The sequence below is a fragment of the Grus americana genome, chromosome 7, assembly GCF_028858705.1.
Source record: "Grus americana isolate bGruAme1 chromosome 7, bGruAme1.mat, whole genome shotgun sequence".
In the NCBI taxonomy this organism is placed as follows: domain Eukaryota; kingdom Metazoa; phylum Chordata; class Aves; order Gruiformes; family Gruidae; genus Grus; species Grus americana.
The window spans coordinates 25114741-25131996 of record NC_072858.1 but is presented as its reverse complement, the minus strand read 5'-3'; the positions used below and the strand labels follow the sequence as shown (position 1 = coordinate 25131996).

Sequence of the window (17256 nt, the reverse complement as noted above, 5' to 3'; positions counted from 1 at the left end):
GAATTTGGCCTTGTATTCTTTCTTCACAGAGGAAAAAAAGATCTTTTGCAATCCTTACCTATGTGCTGCTACAGTGAAACAAGGAAATTTTGCATTTCAAAATGCTTCACATTTGCATCAAGTTGTCAAGTCATCGAGCAGACTAATGCAAATGTCCACAATTGTATAATCTCAATTGTAATCGACTATATACTGTTTAGATAGATCAAATTCTGGATATTCGGAACAGTCTCTTCTATCCTGCTTTTATTTTTTACACCAGCTGATGTGTAGTTTCCCAAATGAGTTGCTGAAGTTGGAGGGAATGTTCCACTTCCTTTGCCAGTTTAGTAGCCTCTGCAAACAGTGTAGGAATTAAATGCAATTTCAGCCCCTTCTTTCCATTTACACACACTAGATGAAAAACTGACAAGTCTGAATTCATCAGTGAAAAACTGTAGAACACATACATATGAATCTGACAAAAAGAAAATCAAATGGACCTTGTCTTCCTGTTAATAACCGACCTGTTAATAAAGCGGATTGAAAGGTGAGGGAATTTTGCTTACTCCAGGTCCACATGTTCATATTCAAAATAACTGGCAGTTATCTGACAAGGAAAAAAGAAAGTTATAAGCAATTCAGTTAAAGACTTTGTGCTTCTCTACTACGTGTATTCTTTCCCTTTTCTGCCATGAATTTTTCTTGACCAGCTGCCAATCACAACTTTTTGCACACTTCCAGGTGCCAAGTTGGCACAATTTACAATACATTGTCACATTTGCTTGCATCTGAAAAACTGGTTTAAGCCAAAATTGTAAAAATAAATAAAAATTGAAATTATAAATTACTGCAAAAATAACCATAGCAGGCTACAGAACTGTCTCATCACAGAGCAGGTCACCGTGTCAGTGTCTTAAGCACAGTCCTGGAGCTAACTCACCTTTTGGGATCTCATTTTAGCCTTTTCATGGGACATGCCAGGAAAGCGCTGCTTTGTTCAGAGTGCTATGGCTTTGTTTTGTGGGGGTTTTTTAACATAAACATGCGCTAGAGTCCATCAGCTCACCAGATTGCAGGAAGGAAGCAAAAATGAAAGCAGAAGTTTCCTCACCCTGTTTCCCTACACTGTTTATAGCAAGACAGGCAATCCACCTACAAATGACTTCCCAAATTCAGTCTCCAGACTTTAGAAGTTCAGGTTGAAAAATGAGCCATAGTTATACATACACATGTGAATCCAAGACTGCCTGAAGTTTACAGGCCCCAAGGTACGTTATATCAGCAATAGATTTCCATGCAGTGAACCCCTGGCCAAGAGCCACATCTGCAGTAAAAGTGAAGACAGACGTACGCAGCCCGGCCACGCGGCATTGGAGATGCTCTGGGGGCTGCCGGGCTGGTTTGCAGCAGCGATTTGGCACCCTCAGCGCTGGAAAAAGCCTCAACAATGGGTTTCTATCTGAAGTTAGAACTGCTAATGGCATTTTTTTGCTCTGTCTGGTTTCATCACCTAACAAATCTTTTGAAAATGACCAAATTAACTTGCACAGAAAAGTGATAAAGAGCACAATTTAAAGAGCACACTCTTAAATGGAAGTAGACATGTAATAGCTGCTTAGCCACTGCACTTCAAAGCTGAAAACTATTTCTCCTTGCTAACGTTTGATGTTCTTTAAAAGGGTGAATTATCTAAATAATTTGTGCTTTATTTAACAGAAATTTCCAATAAACCTCATTCCGTCACTTTGAGTTATGTCACTTCATGCCATGTGACATGAAGGCATTGATGTAAGTTTGACAGGCAGTGCCAATGCTGACATGTCAGTCTGAGAATTTATGATAAATTATATGCTACAGATATTTTTAAATCTACTGCAGATTGCCAAGAAAAAAAAAAGTCTTTAAAATGTGTAGTTACGCTGGGTGCATCTTTAGATTGGAAACAATTTAGTCAATTCACATAGTTGTATTGATTCAATGTTCAGGCTGACACTTAATCAAAAATAAAAAGAAAGGAAATTTATATTGAAATTTCCCAACTAGCTCCAGTTACAGTATATAGCAAAGGAAAAAGAGATGTGTTAGTGTAATATTTTGGGGGGTTTTTTAAACACTTTGTCATTAAATAATACTGTTAGCATTTAATACTTTGAAGTAATCTCTCTCAAATAAATCTCAAGAAAGAAAGGCCCCAGCTGAATAGAGAATGAATTGCTTAAAAATTCTTTTCCAGCAATGAATGCAACATGGCAAGGGGCACGTCTTTCACTAGAAGTGCTAATTGATCTAAATCATGATTTTTTTTTCTTTCTCTGGGTTTTGGGGTGGGGTTTTTTGGTAATCTCATTTTTGTATAGATCAGGTCCTGCCTTATAATTTCTTTGTGATCTCATGTGTGAACTTTAAAACATCTGTTTTATCTTCAACTTTCTTACTCTCATAAGAGAGGAAAAAGGGACTAAATGCCTAAGAACTACTCAAATTAGTGAAACATAATTATTTTTCAAGGCAGAAAATAAGCTTATGGGGGGGAGAGGAAGAAAGAAAAAAAGAGTGACAGACAAAATTGTTCTGTATATTAAAAATACATCAATGTTGTAGAACACTAGAAAATTCTGTCTCTTAGTCACTTAGTATTGACCTAAATGTACCAGAATTCAATTAGTTCAATTCTTCTTCAATAGCTAACCATCCCAAAAATCAAATCATGAAAACAGGCTGATGAGTGGAATGAATAGATCTTTGGTGGTTAGAGATGACTGTATCTGTAGAATCATGTTTGTTTACACTTGCTGAACTTCCATGCTGTACAGTTTTCACTATAAAAACTTTTGTCTTTCATGACACATGAAAGGAGTTTGATTTTGGCCCAGTTTTCACTAGAGAGATGGAAGAGTGTCACAGACACAGCATCAGCTAGTACTGGTAGCAGTATTTTCAATAGAAGAGCCTCCATGAACATTGTGGTTTTGACTGCTGAACGTTTTCCTGGTAGTGCCGTGTGTGCTACTAGAGCACTCCATGACAGTTTACACTGTTGCCACCTATTTTGCAGGCAAAGCTAAGTTCATACTTTCCATAGTTTTTCTTTTAGCATTTGCATTCAGGCTACTTTTATACAAAATAAAATACAACAATTCTTCACAAAGTCAGAGAATCACGGCCCTTCCCTGAATGTTAGCACAAGGACAAAATAAGGCACTGCAGGAACAAGGAGATGATGGAACAAAGCCTTCAGCTTCACTTAGGGGAGTTCACGCTTCTGCTGAGAAGGATCTCCAGCTTCCTGGGAGTTTCATGTCAAGGTACATCTCAGTAGAGGACAGCCTGACTGTCCTGGATCGACCCACAGGCTTGATAGCTAAATGCTGTGTAAATGCATGTAAGGAGAGGCATATTCCGAGACATCCAGGCCCAGTGCCAGGGGCAGGACGGCAGGCAAGGGAGAACACGGAGCGAGAAGAGATGGTCTTGTTCTCTGTAGCGTGGTTACATCCCGAGGGTTAATGCGTAACAGAGCTGGTCTGAAAGCCGGATTTCTGCCTCCTGTCTGTTTCAAAGACAGCTCCCGGCAAAAAAAAGTCAGTAATACAACTTTACCATAGTCATATTTACAGACTATTAAATGTTCGGAAGATGCTAGGTGCAGAAGGCCTGAGTTTTGAAGCAAATGGATGTATACCATACAAATGTTGGAAGCACACAGGGCTTGGAGATCCTTCTTCTTGAGTTCATGTTTTTCTGCTCAAAAGCTTTCATGCTGCAGATGAACTCTGAATTCTTAGTCAGTGTATTTGAGGTAGAGGCCAATAAAAGTTTTACAATTGAAAAGGACCAGAATTAAACATGTCACATTTCTGACAGAACTTGATTGGCAACAAAAGGGCTGGGCTTACATTTAAAAAAATCCAAAACAAACAAACTGCTAGTAGAGCCTCAGCTTGAGCCTCCACCTAGAAACCTGAGAAAAGTAAACTAAATTAAACAACTCCACCTGCTCTGTCAGTTAGGTTTCCTCATTCATGAGCACAAATCAAGCAGCCTAAAAAACCACTAGTTTACCAAAGGAAAAAAGAAGGAAAAACCAGAAAAATAAGATAACATATTAAGGGCATATGCATAGTGCTTAAACTGTACCTTTAACCATTTTTGCAGTTCTCTGCTGGATCTGGCCAGCTGGTTGGCTCACTCCCAGCAGAACCTCGCTGCCTGTCCAACTGCCCTCTGGAAATAAGCACTACAACATTGTTGCTTGCAATTTCTCTTATTTTACCTTTTAGGGCATACATGGCAATGGGAACTAACAATCTCTTTGTATAAAGGAGGCTCTTAAACAATTTCTCCTCTAAATCCACAGAAATTTTAGCAATTTCTGCTTCACAAGAGACTCTAAACAAAGTCACTTTTTTTTTTTCCTTGCATATAACTTTTTCTCTCTGATGCTAGAAACTATTACCTTATATTAGGGTAATCCCTCACCCTCAGTACTCCTAGGCATAATTAATTAGTCCAGACTTTAATACCTGGCTTCAAACAGCTCTCCATGATATGCCTCTTGATAAAATAAAATAAAGCAAACTCTCTCTCCACCATAATAAATCAATGCATGTGGAATAAAGGTGGTACAGACCTGACCAAGGGTTCTTCACATTTATCACCCTTTTCCTACAGAGGATAATATCAGCAGCAAGCTTCTCCTCTTGGGTCACCTTCTCTTCTAGACTCCTTTGGCAGAGGAACCATGCTCTGCACATCAGCTGCCAGGCTTACAAAGAGAATCAGCATTTCATGTGTTTTGCCCTGTAGCTCCATCACCATCACAGCACCCTGCCAGGAGCCCTAGAGACCAGACACACAAGCACTGCTGTACTTGAAAGGACCCACTGACACTACAACCTGACATGTCCAGCCTGTGGCCCTCCAGACCTCCCTATATGAACTAGTGGCTTACAAGTTCCACCTGTCAGCCATCACACTCAGGTCCTTTGTTCTCTCTTCAACAGAGGGAGGTATCACACAATATGTGGCAGGTGTATTGTATTAACACATTGGTGAAAGCAGTGACTGCAATAGAAAGGATTAAATGTATAATGTACAGTTAGGCTCAGACAATTTTACTTGGCGAAAAAACAGTAACTTCAAGAGATACATTTCTCTAGATTATTGGTGATAGGCAAGATGACATCATTGTCCGCTTGGTGTTTAACCTCCTGGTGACCATGTTGGTAGGACCCACTGGTGCATTTCTGACCCTTTCACAGCTATGAAAGCACCTCAAAGTAACCGGGAGACAGTTGTTACTGGGAGAGAGTAGCCACTCTTCTTGCACTGGACAGGTTTCTATTTTCCTTTATTGGGCATTTAATCCCTTGAGACGAACGGCTAGATCTCGCTGGCTGCAGCTGCTGCACCGAGGACATGGCCGAGGGCAGTCACCTCTTGGTGGGCGTCCTGCAGGGAGGGGGCCGTTGCCACACGTGGCGGATGCTCCCGGCGCCGAGGCTGCTGTGCGGCAAAGCAGCGCGGCCCTGGGGACGAGCCCTGGGGAGCAGACTGGGAGCAGCAAGGACGCGGTAAGGCCAGGTTCGGTACACACATCTGTTTCAACTGGCCGTGCCTGTCAGGGCGACGCACAGGCAAGCGGCCAGCCCTGAGGAGGGGTTCGAGGGACACCGCGGCGCAGGGCTGGCACGGCTCCGTGGTGGGAGCTGCTGCCCGGCACCTGCCCCAGCCCATCTCCCGGCCTCCCCTGTGACCACCCGGAGGGGGCTGGCAGCACCCCAGCACGCAGCACTGTGTCTCTGGCCGGGGGGAGCGGGGTCTGTCCCTGGCTCTCGGCATGTCTGAGGCGGGGGTGCTGGGCCCCAGGGGACCCGAAGGCACTGGGGTGTGCATGGGGGACACCCCCTCCCTTAAAGAAATCGAGCAGCTCCTGAACACCGGGCGGCCTTCTTGCAATCACGTTGATGAAGTATGGCCTAATCTCTTCTTAGGAGACCTGTAAGTACGGCACACCTCTGCCATACACACTGTGTGTTAGCATGCCTCATAGGTGCGGCTTTAGACAGCTCATAGTTTTGCTAATTGCTGTCATTTACACTGCAGACAGCACAGTTTCCGAGATCAAATTATGACTAAGCTGGTACTTGCTTACGGATTAGATCTTAGAAGCAATGAATGGGCTGACGCTCCAGCAAATGGCTCGGGAGATGCAATCGCAGAGCTTCTCCTGCTCCGTGAATATCTCTGCAACCATCTCGATTTCTTTGTGTTTGACTTTTCCTTAGAGTAACAGCTCACAACAGATTTGTTCTGTGGAAGATGGGTGTGACCCATGTTTTAAATGCTGCCCACGGCACAGCGTACAGCCACGGAGGCCAGGACTTTTACGGAGCGACCATTGATTACTATGGTGTACCAGCCCACGACCTCCCAAGCTTTGATATAAGCCAGTTCTTTTTCTCTGCGGCACAGTTTATCCACAACGCCTTGAACACACCAGGAGGTACGAAATTATTGTTGGTTGCATTATGATGTGAGTTGGCAGCCTCTCGTAACAGGTAGGCTCCACCAGCTCAGTGGTGGATAAGTCACTACATGGTCTCCTGTCAGCTACTGGGCACCTGCACGGCGGGTGGCAGGAGGAGGGAGTGCTGGGTACGTGTGTGCAGCTCTAACTAGGTCCCAAAAAGCTGATGTGAGAAAAGGGATGAACAGTGCAGGAGAGACCCAAACAGAGAGGAAAGGAGGCAGAGTAGAGAGAAAAATATCTGGAAGGAAAGGCTGGTTCAAAAAGGGAGAAGCAAAAACATACATTTAAAATGGACGCCCTCTTTTGAGACCCTCTTATAGCAACTGTATGTGTAAGAACAAATGAATAGAGAGACACATGTCCTGATTTCTACAGCCACCAGCCGCATGAAGAAGCTCATATATTGCAGATGAGCTTCTTGTGTGAACAGGACCTGCAGGGCTCTGCCCTCAAGGAGAAAATTTACCTTTACCCAAGGAGATTTATAGTGTGTTGGCACAAGAGACTGAGCTTCTTGGCACTGGTGCAATAAAATACTAATTAACCGTATTACATAAAAGACCATTTCTTAGCATGAGTAAACTGGCATTAATGGAGCTGTCTCAGTCTGTATCACAAGTTCTGCCTTTGAAAGAGAATTACAGTCACAGCAAATTGCCTTATTATGCAATGGTACTAGGCCAGTCATTTTTCTTGGTGGCTAATATGTTCGTTCCATCCTTTCAGGCCAGATTTTAGCATTCTTCTCCACCAAAGTAAACCCCTCTGAAACCAACAGGGCCGATTTTCTTCTTGCTTACAACAGAACAACTTCACTACTTCAACAGGGTTTTCTTTGATTTACCAGTGTTTCTGAGATCGGGTTGCGCTCTCGTGGCACTTCTCATATGAGTGTAACAACTGCAAATTAGCCTTAATTGTTAGCAGTTCATGTGATCTGTCAGAAGGGTAAGAAATACATCATGTTTGCTGTATTTCTCTCCATCTAACCAAGTTGGAGAAGGCAGAAGGGGTTTGCCTTCCGTTTAAATTAAAGTTCATCCACTATACTGCTTCTCTTCTATGGTTATAATTTTTTTTTTTTTTTTTAACCAGCTAAAATTTTGGTACATTGTGCAGTTGGAGTAAGCAGGTCAGCTTCCCTAGTCCTAGCATATCTCATGATAAATCACCACCTCTCGTTGGTTGAAGCCATCAAAACAGTGAAGGAACATCGATGGATTTCACCCAATCGTGGCTTTCTGAAACATCTGCGAAATTTGGATGTTCAGCTACAGCAAAAGAAGGACTGCTGAAAGGGCAAACCTATTTACATTCACTTTTCTGAGTTTCAGCCTTCATAGCCATTGCACATATGCTTCCTATGATCAAAGCATGTTGAAAAAATGAAGAAAATTATACGTCAATGAAAAAAGTCAACAGAACTATAAATGGATTAATTCTGATAGCTCCAAGACCAGCACAGCCAGCATCAGCACTGTAAGCACTGCGTGCTGCAGAGCTGCTGTGCCTACCGCGGGGCTATGAGCTCACTCCACCGGAGTGGCTAAGACGGACCGAGTTTGTTCCTGGTTTGTGCTAATGCCAGAGGCAAGTTCAATAATTGCATCTAGCTGTACAGTGTGTTTGAGTCCCCTTTACTTGGGAGTGTAACATAACCAGCTTCCTTGGTTTGGTTGCAGTTCTCATGTGCATGTTCTCAATAAGAAAAGCTTTTTGCGTTTCAAGCCTGGTGATGTGGTGAGGGCAATTTCTTAAGATCCCAGACACTGCTACAGAAACATTCCTCTTTCACCAGTCTGCTAAATATTGCAGTGCTACAGAAAGCTGTGACAGCCCAAAGACCCACACCAGCAGAATAAACTTCTGTGCAGCTCTCTGCAGTCTCTGGGACGGCAAACCCACAAACCTTTTCTTGTGTAAATATGTTTTCTGCAAGATAATGTATATTATGTAGTATATTGAGGACATTAAAAAAAAGATGTCAGATCTTCAAAGCATTTTGTAAGCTTGAACTCATTTGTTCACTCTCCCTCCAAATTACCCCAAATCAGTGCTGTGTAAGTGGCCTTGAATCATCCCTGGTTTAACATCAGGTAGGAACTTAGCTTACATCTGTGGCTAGGCTTAATTGATACAGATTAGTTTTAAGCTGTTTTGAGGATGTCGCTTTCCCTACCGCCAGTTAATCAGTACTTAAACCAATGTGATATTTAATACAGCAACAGCATTTGAAATTCATGCTACCACTCTGCCTGAAAATTATCTTGTTACCTTGTGGTGAACCATGAAGTGATAATTGAATCTATTTTTGCCCTTTGCTACTGGCTTGATTTATTGATTAGCTGAACTTACAAACTTTCCCTGCCTGATTAAGTAAATACATTTCTGCTTGCTTGTTTGCATTTGAAGCATCAGTTCTGATAATTTTCCTCTCTGCTGGAGGAGACTTGCAAGGTTATTAGAAGACTTAAATAGTAGTGACTTGTGAGTTGAACCTCTTCCTTCTCAGACCCCCTATCCTCCTTAATTCTTGGAGAGATTATGACATGAATGCTGATTCTGCCTAGCACTTACGGGAATGTAGAAATCCCTCCCTATTTCCATGTACACAAGTGCTTTGCAAAATAAGCATATTTAAGATCCTTTCACAGGTTTGTTTGACTGTTAAGATTTTCCTAAATCTGACGACAGAAAAAGACATTGTAGTGTAAAAAGATCAAATAGAAATCACATTTAAAACCCAACAGTACTAGGGCAATCTTTATACCTCACAAAGCAGCAGAGTGGTAGAGGAGGAGCTGGGTTTGCTTTGAAGTTCTCCATTAGAGTTAATAGGGATTTATATGAGTTAATATTTCATTATAATTTATACTTCATTCACGTTATGGTAGGTTTTAGTCTGGAAACCTTTTGAAGACATGGCATTGAAAAATCTGAAATTCATGTGAGTGAAATAATGCATCTTAATGGTTAGGCTGGGCAAAATTAGACACATGTGAGCAAGATTAATGGAACCTCCCATCAGGATAATGCTCTGCATGCCCCTGAACATCTGTCCCACAAAGCCACAGCTGTGAAAGCTGCTCCTGTTGTAAATTAGTACCTGCTCTCAGCGATACTGCTCATCCTGGGAGACTATTGTTTCACCAAGGTAGAGAAGAGAAGAGTACAGAGCAAAGCTGAGTCAGTATGGCATCCACGCCACCAATGACACGATAGTGATCATGTACTGCAAGACTTACTTACCCCAGTGGAGGGGATGAATGAGTTAGAAACTCTTTTCAAGGGCACTGGCAAATCACAGAAGTGTTTTTAATCTGTGGAGTGTTGCCTATATTTCCTGCCTGCCTGTATTGCTCCCTTCCTTATATACAGTTTAACTTTTGCTCCAGGTCTGCTCAGGGAAAAGATTCCAGTCAACATAAGCAAAAGAGGTAAAATTAGTCCTGTAACTTCATGAAACAGAAAACACTATCTGCTGTGATGTGCTAGGAGGAACAGAGACCTTCTCACCTGTCACACTACCCATAGTTCAGGTCATGATGTGACATGACGTTAGTGCTTCATTGTTTTCCACTATCAGCAAGAAAACTTGTGTTTCAAATATCAGTTTGGCAAGTTAGACTAAGGAACCAAAACAAAAGAAAAATATTGCCTCACCAGCGGCACTTTGTTCAGAAAATGCACATCTGTCAACAGGGTCTACACAGCCGAGGAGACTAAAGGCACTGAATGTTAACTCCTAACTGAGGGAAGGTCCCGTTTTGAAAGATATTTAAGTACTTAAAAGTAAGCTGGGTACCTGCTGAGCTGGCCAGAGCACCTAGGCTCCTGCAGCAGTGCCTGCGTACCCTCCCCAGCGCCCGCAGGAACTGTCAGCCTGATGAGGAGCCCATCAACTTCCATCTCCTCTGAAACAAAGAGGTGCACTAGCTTTCCTGCCCCAGGCTTGCCTCATCATGGGGTCTTTCCTCAATCTATTCTTAATTCCTTTATCCCTTTTCAACGTTTTTTTAGTGTTTAGCTGAAGAATGCATCTGACAAAGCCCACAGCAGAGTGCATAGGGTTCAGGAATGAACTCTTCCTGTGGGGGAGGACTATGCCACAAAGAAGGGTTAGACTTCCTCTGGAGATGATCTGAAAAACAATTTTTTGTTCTTTTGAGCCACCTGAGTAGGTCATGATGACTAGTGCCAGCTCAGCAGAGGCTGCAAGTGTGTGACTGTGAGCAGAGAGCGCGGTGAAAAGGACTGTCCCAGCTATGGCAGACTTAAATCTGCATAAAGCAATCACAAAACCACCATGTCACCTGAAGGGAGCCATGTAAAATTCCAGTGGAAACTTCCCTTAATTTTATTTTCCAGTACAAGAACCGAGGGCATCAGATGAAGTCAGCAGAAGCCAGGTGTGAAACGAGGGAGTTTAGGTGAGCTGTGTAACACCTTGCCACAGGATGCTGCAGAGGGTAAAAGCCAGTAAAAGTTCAAGGGGTAACTGGAAAAGTTTATGGAACAGAAATCCATTAAGGGTTACAAATACTTAGAAACTCCATCCAGATCTGGAAGATCATGAGCTGCAGCCAGATGGAAGCTGGGGGAGTGTTAGAAAGCAGTATAATTCACGCTCGTGTGTTCTTATTTTCTGTAGGCATCCACTTACGGCCACAGTCAGGTGCAGGATAGTGGGCTTGATGGACCTTTGGTGAGGCCCGGGACAGCTGCTCTCATGGTCTTTATTTTGAACTGCCCCCATAAGATGAGCTGTCCCCTCTTTCCTGGTAGTTTATTATTAGAACTGGGTCACACGTAGCATTTGGGACTGTTGGTTGCATTGACCGACATTGCTTTCACAGGGAAAGCTCAGTGCTGACAGGCACAGCAATATAGCTTACATGGGGAGAGGAGTAGTGGCTTTTTGCATAAGATTCGCTAATGCAGACTTTTCATTTTTGTGGTTGTTCCCTGTTCCATCAGGGATGTAGCGCTGAGCTAATTCGGGGAGGCGTCAAGGCGCATGCCATATTTAGAGACAGCCACCTGCTTGGGAACATCAAGCGGCAGCGAAGAGCACGCTTCAGCAAAAAACCCTCCCCTGTGGATTCTGCAGCAGCAGCATCCAGCCGGCTCTCCCCTGCCTAAACCTGCCTGTGGCCACCAAAGGGCTCAGCGCCTGGGGATGATCAGACCCCGTCAGCCCAGGAACACTGTGAGCCTGGCATTCCCTCTGCCCAGGAGCTGCCAGATATTTTGGGCAGCTGCAAGCTGGAATTAAATCACGTGGCTGAAGAGTAGCCTAATCTCTACATAGGCAATATATAAGTGTTATGTGAGGCTGAGCTGTTCTGAAGGGCTGGGGAATACAGTACTTGTTAACATATGCTGTCCAACTACTTTATTTAGATAGCGCTGTTAAACTTCACTGCCTTAAAATAGACTTAAGATTAGCATAGAAGAAAGCAAAAGGACTGTCCATTAAAGAAAGAACCTACAGAACAGAACAAAATTTATTAAAAAGAGAATAAGACTCTTTATTGCTTCACATTGTTTTATAATTATTCAACAAATAAATTTTATAAATGCTGCAAACATTTACCATATAAAGCATAAGACAGACTTGTGATCCTGAGTAGCCTTAAAATTAAACTATGATTGGTTTTTACTTTTTTCAGTTTACTAACTAGAAGGGAAATTTTCACGTAAAAAAAAGTATTCTAATATTTGCTGTTTGTATAACAACCTGATTTGCAGTTGAAATTTCTGACAAAAAAACCCCAGATATTCTGAATGACAGCAGACTTCACTGTTTATTTCTCAAGCTTGTGTGGAAATATCTGGAAAGTACAATTACAATAATTCCTGAATGAGAGAAGCAGGAGGAACTAATGAACCTTTGGCTAATTGCCTATTGATTACAGCTAAAACTAGGCATTCTTTTAGGTGTGAAAAAGCAAAGCCTAAAAATGAGCGAGATGCCTTTGGGGAAATGAAGCCAGGTTTTGCAAATGCAGATTACAAATTGCAGCCTGCTTCCTAATCTCACAGCATTTCCCATCATGAACGTGACGCCCTGCAGATGAGCCCTGTGCCCAGGGGGTGGCTGCCCACTGGTGGGCACCCAGAAACACCCGTGTGCAGGTCTGGCCCTGGGGTGGGGAAAGGCAGAAGCCAGCACAGCATGCAGAACTTCACTGATCTTCTGCCTCGGTGACGAGAGTGGGAAACCAACCTTTGCCTTTCCAGTTAAACCTCGTAACTATACTTGTAAATTAACCTTTTTTATTTTATTAGAACCATTTGGAGAAATAAGGATTTGCAGAAGTGAGCCCAACAGGTAGTAAAAGCAAAGATTTAAGACTATAAAAAAAATCACTGAAATTGCATTAACACGATTGTTTGATTTTAGACATTCTTCTAAGTGCAGTTTTAAGACCTCCTTTTAATGCCTGTGGGTATATATGCTCCAAATTATTCTTGCATGTTTATTTTCATTCACATTCAGTTTCTTGGGGAAAGGAAAATGAAGGGAGGGGGAAATATATATTTAACAACAGTGTGTACATGTAGGAAGGAAAAGATGAACTTTGAGAACATTCAGCTAACAGGAATAAAAATGTAAACAGGTTTGGTTGCTAATGCAACAGCTGGTCACTAATATTGAGGTTAAATACAAAGAGTTACAGACTGCAATCAGTGAAACTGGAAGTTTATCAAGTGCTATAGATGGAATTTTCTTTGTTCTGCCAACATCAATAAGACAAATATGATCAACACCTGAGAACAAGGCTTCCTGGGATCTTCCTGAGGTGAAAATTGGGAATAGAGAGAGGATTTGCATTTAGGGCCCAACCCAATACTCAGCAAAGTCAATAAACAGAGGATGTTTTTGTTACTGAGCAAATCTGTGCCAGCATCAGAGCTTGTGCCAGAGCTAAAATAACCTGAAGCAGTACCATAAATTGTCACTGCTTGTTCCTGGGGAACCAGTTATGTGCAGTTTCTGAGGAGCTACTTGGAAATTAAAGGTCAATCTAGAATTAAAGCTGTATTTTACAATAAATATTTCTCCTTATGACTTTATCAGAAATTTGATGGTCAGCCTCTTTAAATGAGTTAAATATCTCTAGTAAAATAAAGTAGGGATGGTTGACTTTACATGATGTCTTTCATACCAGAGGACTTTGAAGTGGTCAACAAACTGATTATTAAACATTTGTCTGGCTATCAGCCATTGCTGATATGCAAGGCCAAGGCCAAGACCCTTTGGGTTGAAAGGTAAAGTATTTTTTAAAGTGCTACATAATAAGCAGCTGGGGGCACAAGATGTAAAATACCGTGCAGAAATGAAACTTCATGCCGATTTTAAGCAGGCAGGTTTATCAAGCGGAGTTTACCCAGATTAACAAGGCTAGTACCACTCCAGCAAAGAAACATCGTACAATTGCAAGATGGTTGCAGGCTATACTAAAACCAGAGTGTGTTCTTTCAACATACATATTTCAAGTCCAATTATAGGAGGGCCTGAGCTACCTCATGAAGTGAATTTTTGCAAGGTGTTTGGGCCAGTAATTCCCCATGGCTTTGTAGTCAAATAGAGCCTGTAACACTTGTTAAATTTACAGGAAGTTGTAGGCAGGAAACTGTCTTTGCAGAAGTGAAATGACTTGGAATTCTGCATTTTCCCCACCTATTTTGACTATATTCGGAAATCACAACCTTCTTTTACTACAATACCCTTTTTTTACACCATGAGTCTGAAAGTGTGGTGGGCACTGTGCTCTGCAAACAGGGATACACAACAAGGCAACAAAATACGTTGGGTTGCTTTCTGTTCTGAGCTTTTGTACGTGACTCTCTGCAGCTCTATAGCCCATAACAAGCAAGACCTGAGGAGCCTTGGTGTCACCCATGCACTGAATGCTGCACATTTTGCATGGGGAAGCAAAGGAGACCGAACTCTCCGTGGCCAGGAAATGCATTGTTATGGAATAATACCTGCAGAGGACTCGGTCGACTTTCACCTTGGCGCACATTTCTGTGCTGCCTCTGAGTACATTCACAAGGCCAAATGGTGAGTCCTTGTCCTGGTGGTAAGCCGCTGCTCTTTACGCAGCATGTTCATTAAGCGATCACAAATTATTTTAGCAGCATTAACTAAACCTCACTCAACCACTTGGGTAAGCGTAATTATCCACTTACAGACATTGTTTCCATTGGCAGGTGGGAGGACAGCAGGATCCTGAAAGATTAGGAGTAACCGATAAAACTATGTCCAAATCACACATGGTCTGCTGGTAATCATCAGAGTGTATCTCCTGTAGGAAAAAAAGAAAAAAAGCAATTACAAAAGAGAACGATGCCCTATTTTAGTGAGAAGGGAGAAAGTTCTGAGTTCTCAGTCAGAAACCACTGATTTTTTAAGTTTTTCTGTATTGATTCATCAGAATACACGAGACAAAAATTGTTACTTTCTGGTTTGAGAAACAGCCAAAAGCTGCAAAGAGCTATCGTAGAGACATGCCAATTGGCCATTTACAAAGCCTAATGCCATGTGTTTTCCTGTCTTTCTGGACTCAGATCTCTACTAACAAAAAGTGGTTCTTGATTTATGAAAGGGATGAATGTAATACCCTGGAGGCTACTTCATCTCAGCTGCTGTAAATTGGATCTCTCACAGATGAGATGAGACTAGATGCAATGCGAATGAGGCAGAAGTACAAACTTACGCAATCTGTGACCATGCTGCTATTCCGTGCAGTCTGGAACAGCACTACAAGTGTTAATTTCTATTTTGAAGGGAAAATCTTTGTTCACTGTATTCTTAGAAAAAGCAGATCTGCTTCCCTTGTGCTGGATTACCATATGATCTTCTGCCACTTTCCTCTAGGCAATGCTGTCCAAAGAGTTATCCAGTAGTGAGCAATTTCATCAAGCTGCAGGATTTACATAGTCAACTGAGATACAGTATACACCTGTGGAAACTCTAAACTCTTATCAAATAAAAAATAAAAGATCAAAGTGACACAGTGAAATGTCAGACAGACAATCTGAATATGAGATAAAGATGAAAGGAACATGACCTAAAGCTTTGGCATCAAACCTATCTTTCCTCTCTGTTTAGGGGGTAGAAGGTTTCTGAATTTCGTATGCTCCAGTCACTCCTCAGTGATTTGGTTAAATGGAGGCAGCAAATACTCTAGGATACATTCCTGGTTGTCCGTTCTGCTCATTAAAACTCAAATCCCCTGTTTAAAGTTTAAACTCTTAAGGATATCCCTGCACATAAAAAGATGCTAACCTGTTTTGCTGCACTGGGATCAGCAAACGAAAAGAGGGAAAAATGTTGTAGTCCAACATGTACAAGAAGTCACCTAGATGGGGGACAGAATTTCCCCACCCTGGTGACAATAGATGCTCAATGGCTGGGGACTTTCCAGAGGTACCTTCCTCCCGCCATGCACTCTGCCCAGCTCTTAGCTTTGTGGTCCTGAGATTTACAGCACGTAAGTTTTCAGCCATAAATTAGCCTTCTTTTCATGCTCAGAATTCCCTAGTCCCACCAAAATTCTTTTAACAGAAACATTGCTGTGTCTCTAGCACTAGTGAGCACAGAGAGCGCCAAGTTCTTTAATTTTATAGGAATATTTCATAAAGGAACTGGTCTTTCAACCCTACTCTGCTTGCTCAGAAGACAGGTTTCCCCCAGTACCATATCTGCTGTCAGTGTCTCACAAAGGAAAGGGATTGCAAAGATAAAACGCTAATCAGACTTTTGAAATGACTACTCAAATTGGCAAGCTAAGCTAGACCACCCTGGGGTAGTTCTCATCTTAGAGCAGGTCCTGGAAAACAAATTGTAGTTTTAGACTGAAGTCCTAGACATGCACAGGTAAAATACCTGGGGAAAGTTGCTGGTGGCAATTCCAGCATCTCAGCAGAACTACGTAGCGTTTGCCCAGAGCTCATTTGCCGCGTGCATGCATTTCCGTACAAGATAACAGTGCAACATCAGAACACCAACACTGGGGCCAAATTAATGCTCGGGGAAACTCCCACCAAAAACTAGTGGTTCAACCCAGGCCTGAGTTCACCCTTCTATTTCCGAAAAGAGAAGTCTGCCAAGGACGGTATGGCCGAAGAGGCACACAGAGCTGGCAGGCTCTCAAGTGTCAAGATAGAACCAGAATAGCTGGCCGCATACATCCCGTGCTTTGCAGGCGAGACACAGAAAAGAAAAACAATCAAGTTGTCTGGTGGAAAAAGCGGCTTCCCAGGATCGCTGTAGCCACGGTGTAATTGTGATCAATCTGCATTGGCAAGTATTAGCTTTCCATGTGTGTTTCGCCTAACGCGGGCTGCCTGCGGAGAGCAGCTCGGGCAGGCTGATGCATGCTTGTTATCGCTGGCGTAAATATCTCTGCCTTGTGTTATTGTGGCACAAAGCAGCTGGACCATTTGAAAATCATTTAAAAAGCACTATAAAATTAGGGCTCCAGTGCTCTTATTTTATGACTTTCATGAGCAGCCATTGCCTAGAGAGAAATTATCCTCTTTATTTTCAAGGCTAAAGGTTCTTTTAACATTCATCAAAATCAAAGTGCACCCTTGATAACACATTGAGCTGTTACTTATCTAGTACAGACTCTTTACCTTCTGCATAATATCGCATTTGAGATCTCAGTTCTTCATATACAACTCATTTCATTGTGTCTGCTGTTTTTTTCACCAAGTGAATTTGCATA

The 17256-nt window shown here is 42.3% G+C and overlaps 2 protein-coding genes and 1 long non-coding RNA gene across 7 annotated transcripts in view; 2 read left to right on the top strand and 1 right to left on the bottom strand.

Moving 5' to 3' along the window:
* Window positions 1-348: 348 nt before the first annotated feature.
* The window catches only part of LOC129208863 (uncharacterized), a 35010-nt gene continuing 18102 nt past the window's right edge, over window positions 349-17256 (bottom strand). For 2 of the 3 annotated variants that reach the window (XR_008577900.1, XR_008577898.1), the window contains one exon: window positions 12139-14829. This is a non-coding gene — a long non-coding RNA (uncharacterized LOC129208863). Of the gene's footprint in view, window positions 590-12138; window positions 14830-17256 lie in introns of those variants that run through there. The other variant, XR_008577899.1, reaches the window with a different exon arrangement.
* Window positions 5822-7809, top strand: DUSP13A (dual specificity phosphatase 13A). The gene is made up of 3 exons (XM_054832281.1): window positions 5822-5982; window positions 6270-6487; window positions 7610-7809. Exons 1-3 carry the CDS (start codon window positions 5822-5824, stop codon window positions 7807-7809), a joined length of 579 nt encoding a protein of 192 aa, XP_054688256.1.
* LOC129208861 (dual specificity protein phosphatase 13-like) overlaps window positions 5878-17256 on the top strand; it is a 29587-nt gene continuing 18208 nt past the window's right edge. For 2 of the 3 annotated variants that reach the window (XM_054832280.1, XM_054832276.1), the window contains exon 1: window positions 16436-16829. The gene's annotated coding sequence lies outside the window, so the exon portion shown is untranslated. Of the gene's footprint in view, window positions 5983-16435; window positions 16830-17256 lie in introns of those variants that run through there. The other variant, XM_054832279.1, reaches the window with a different exon arrangement.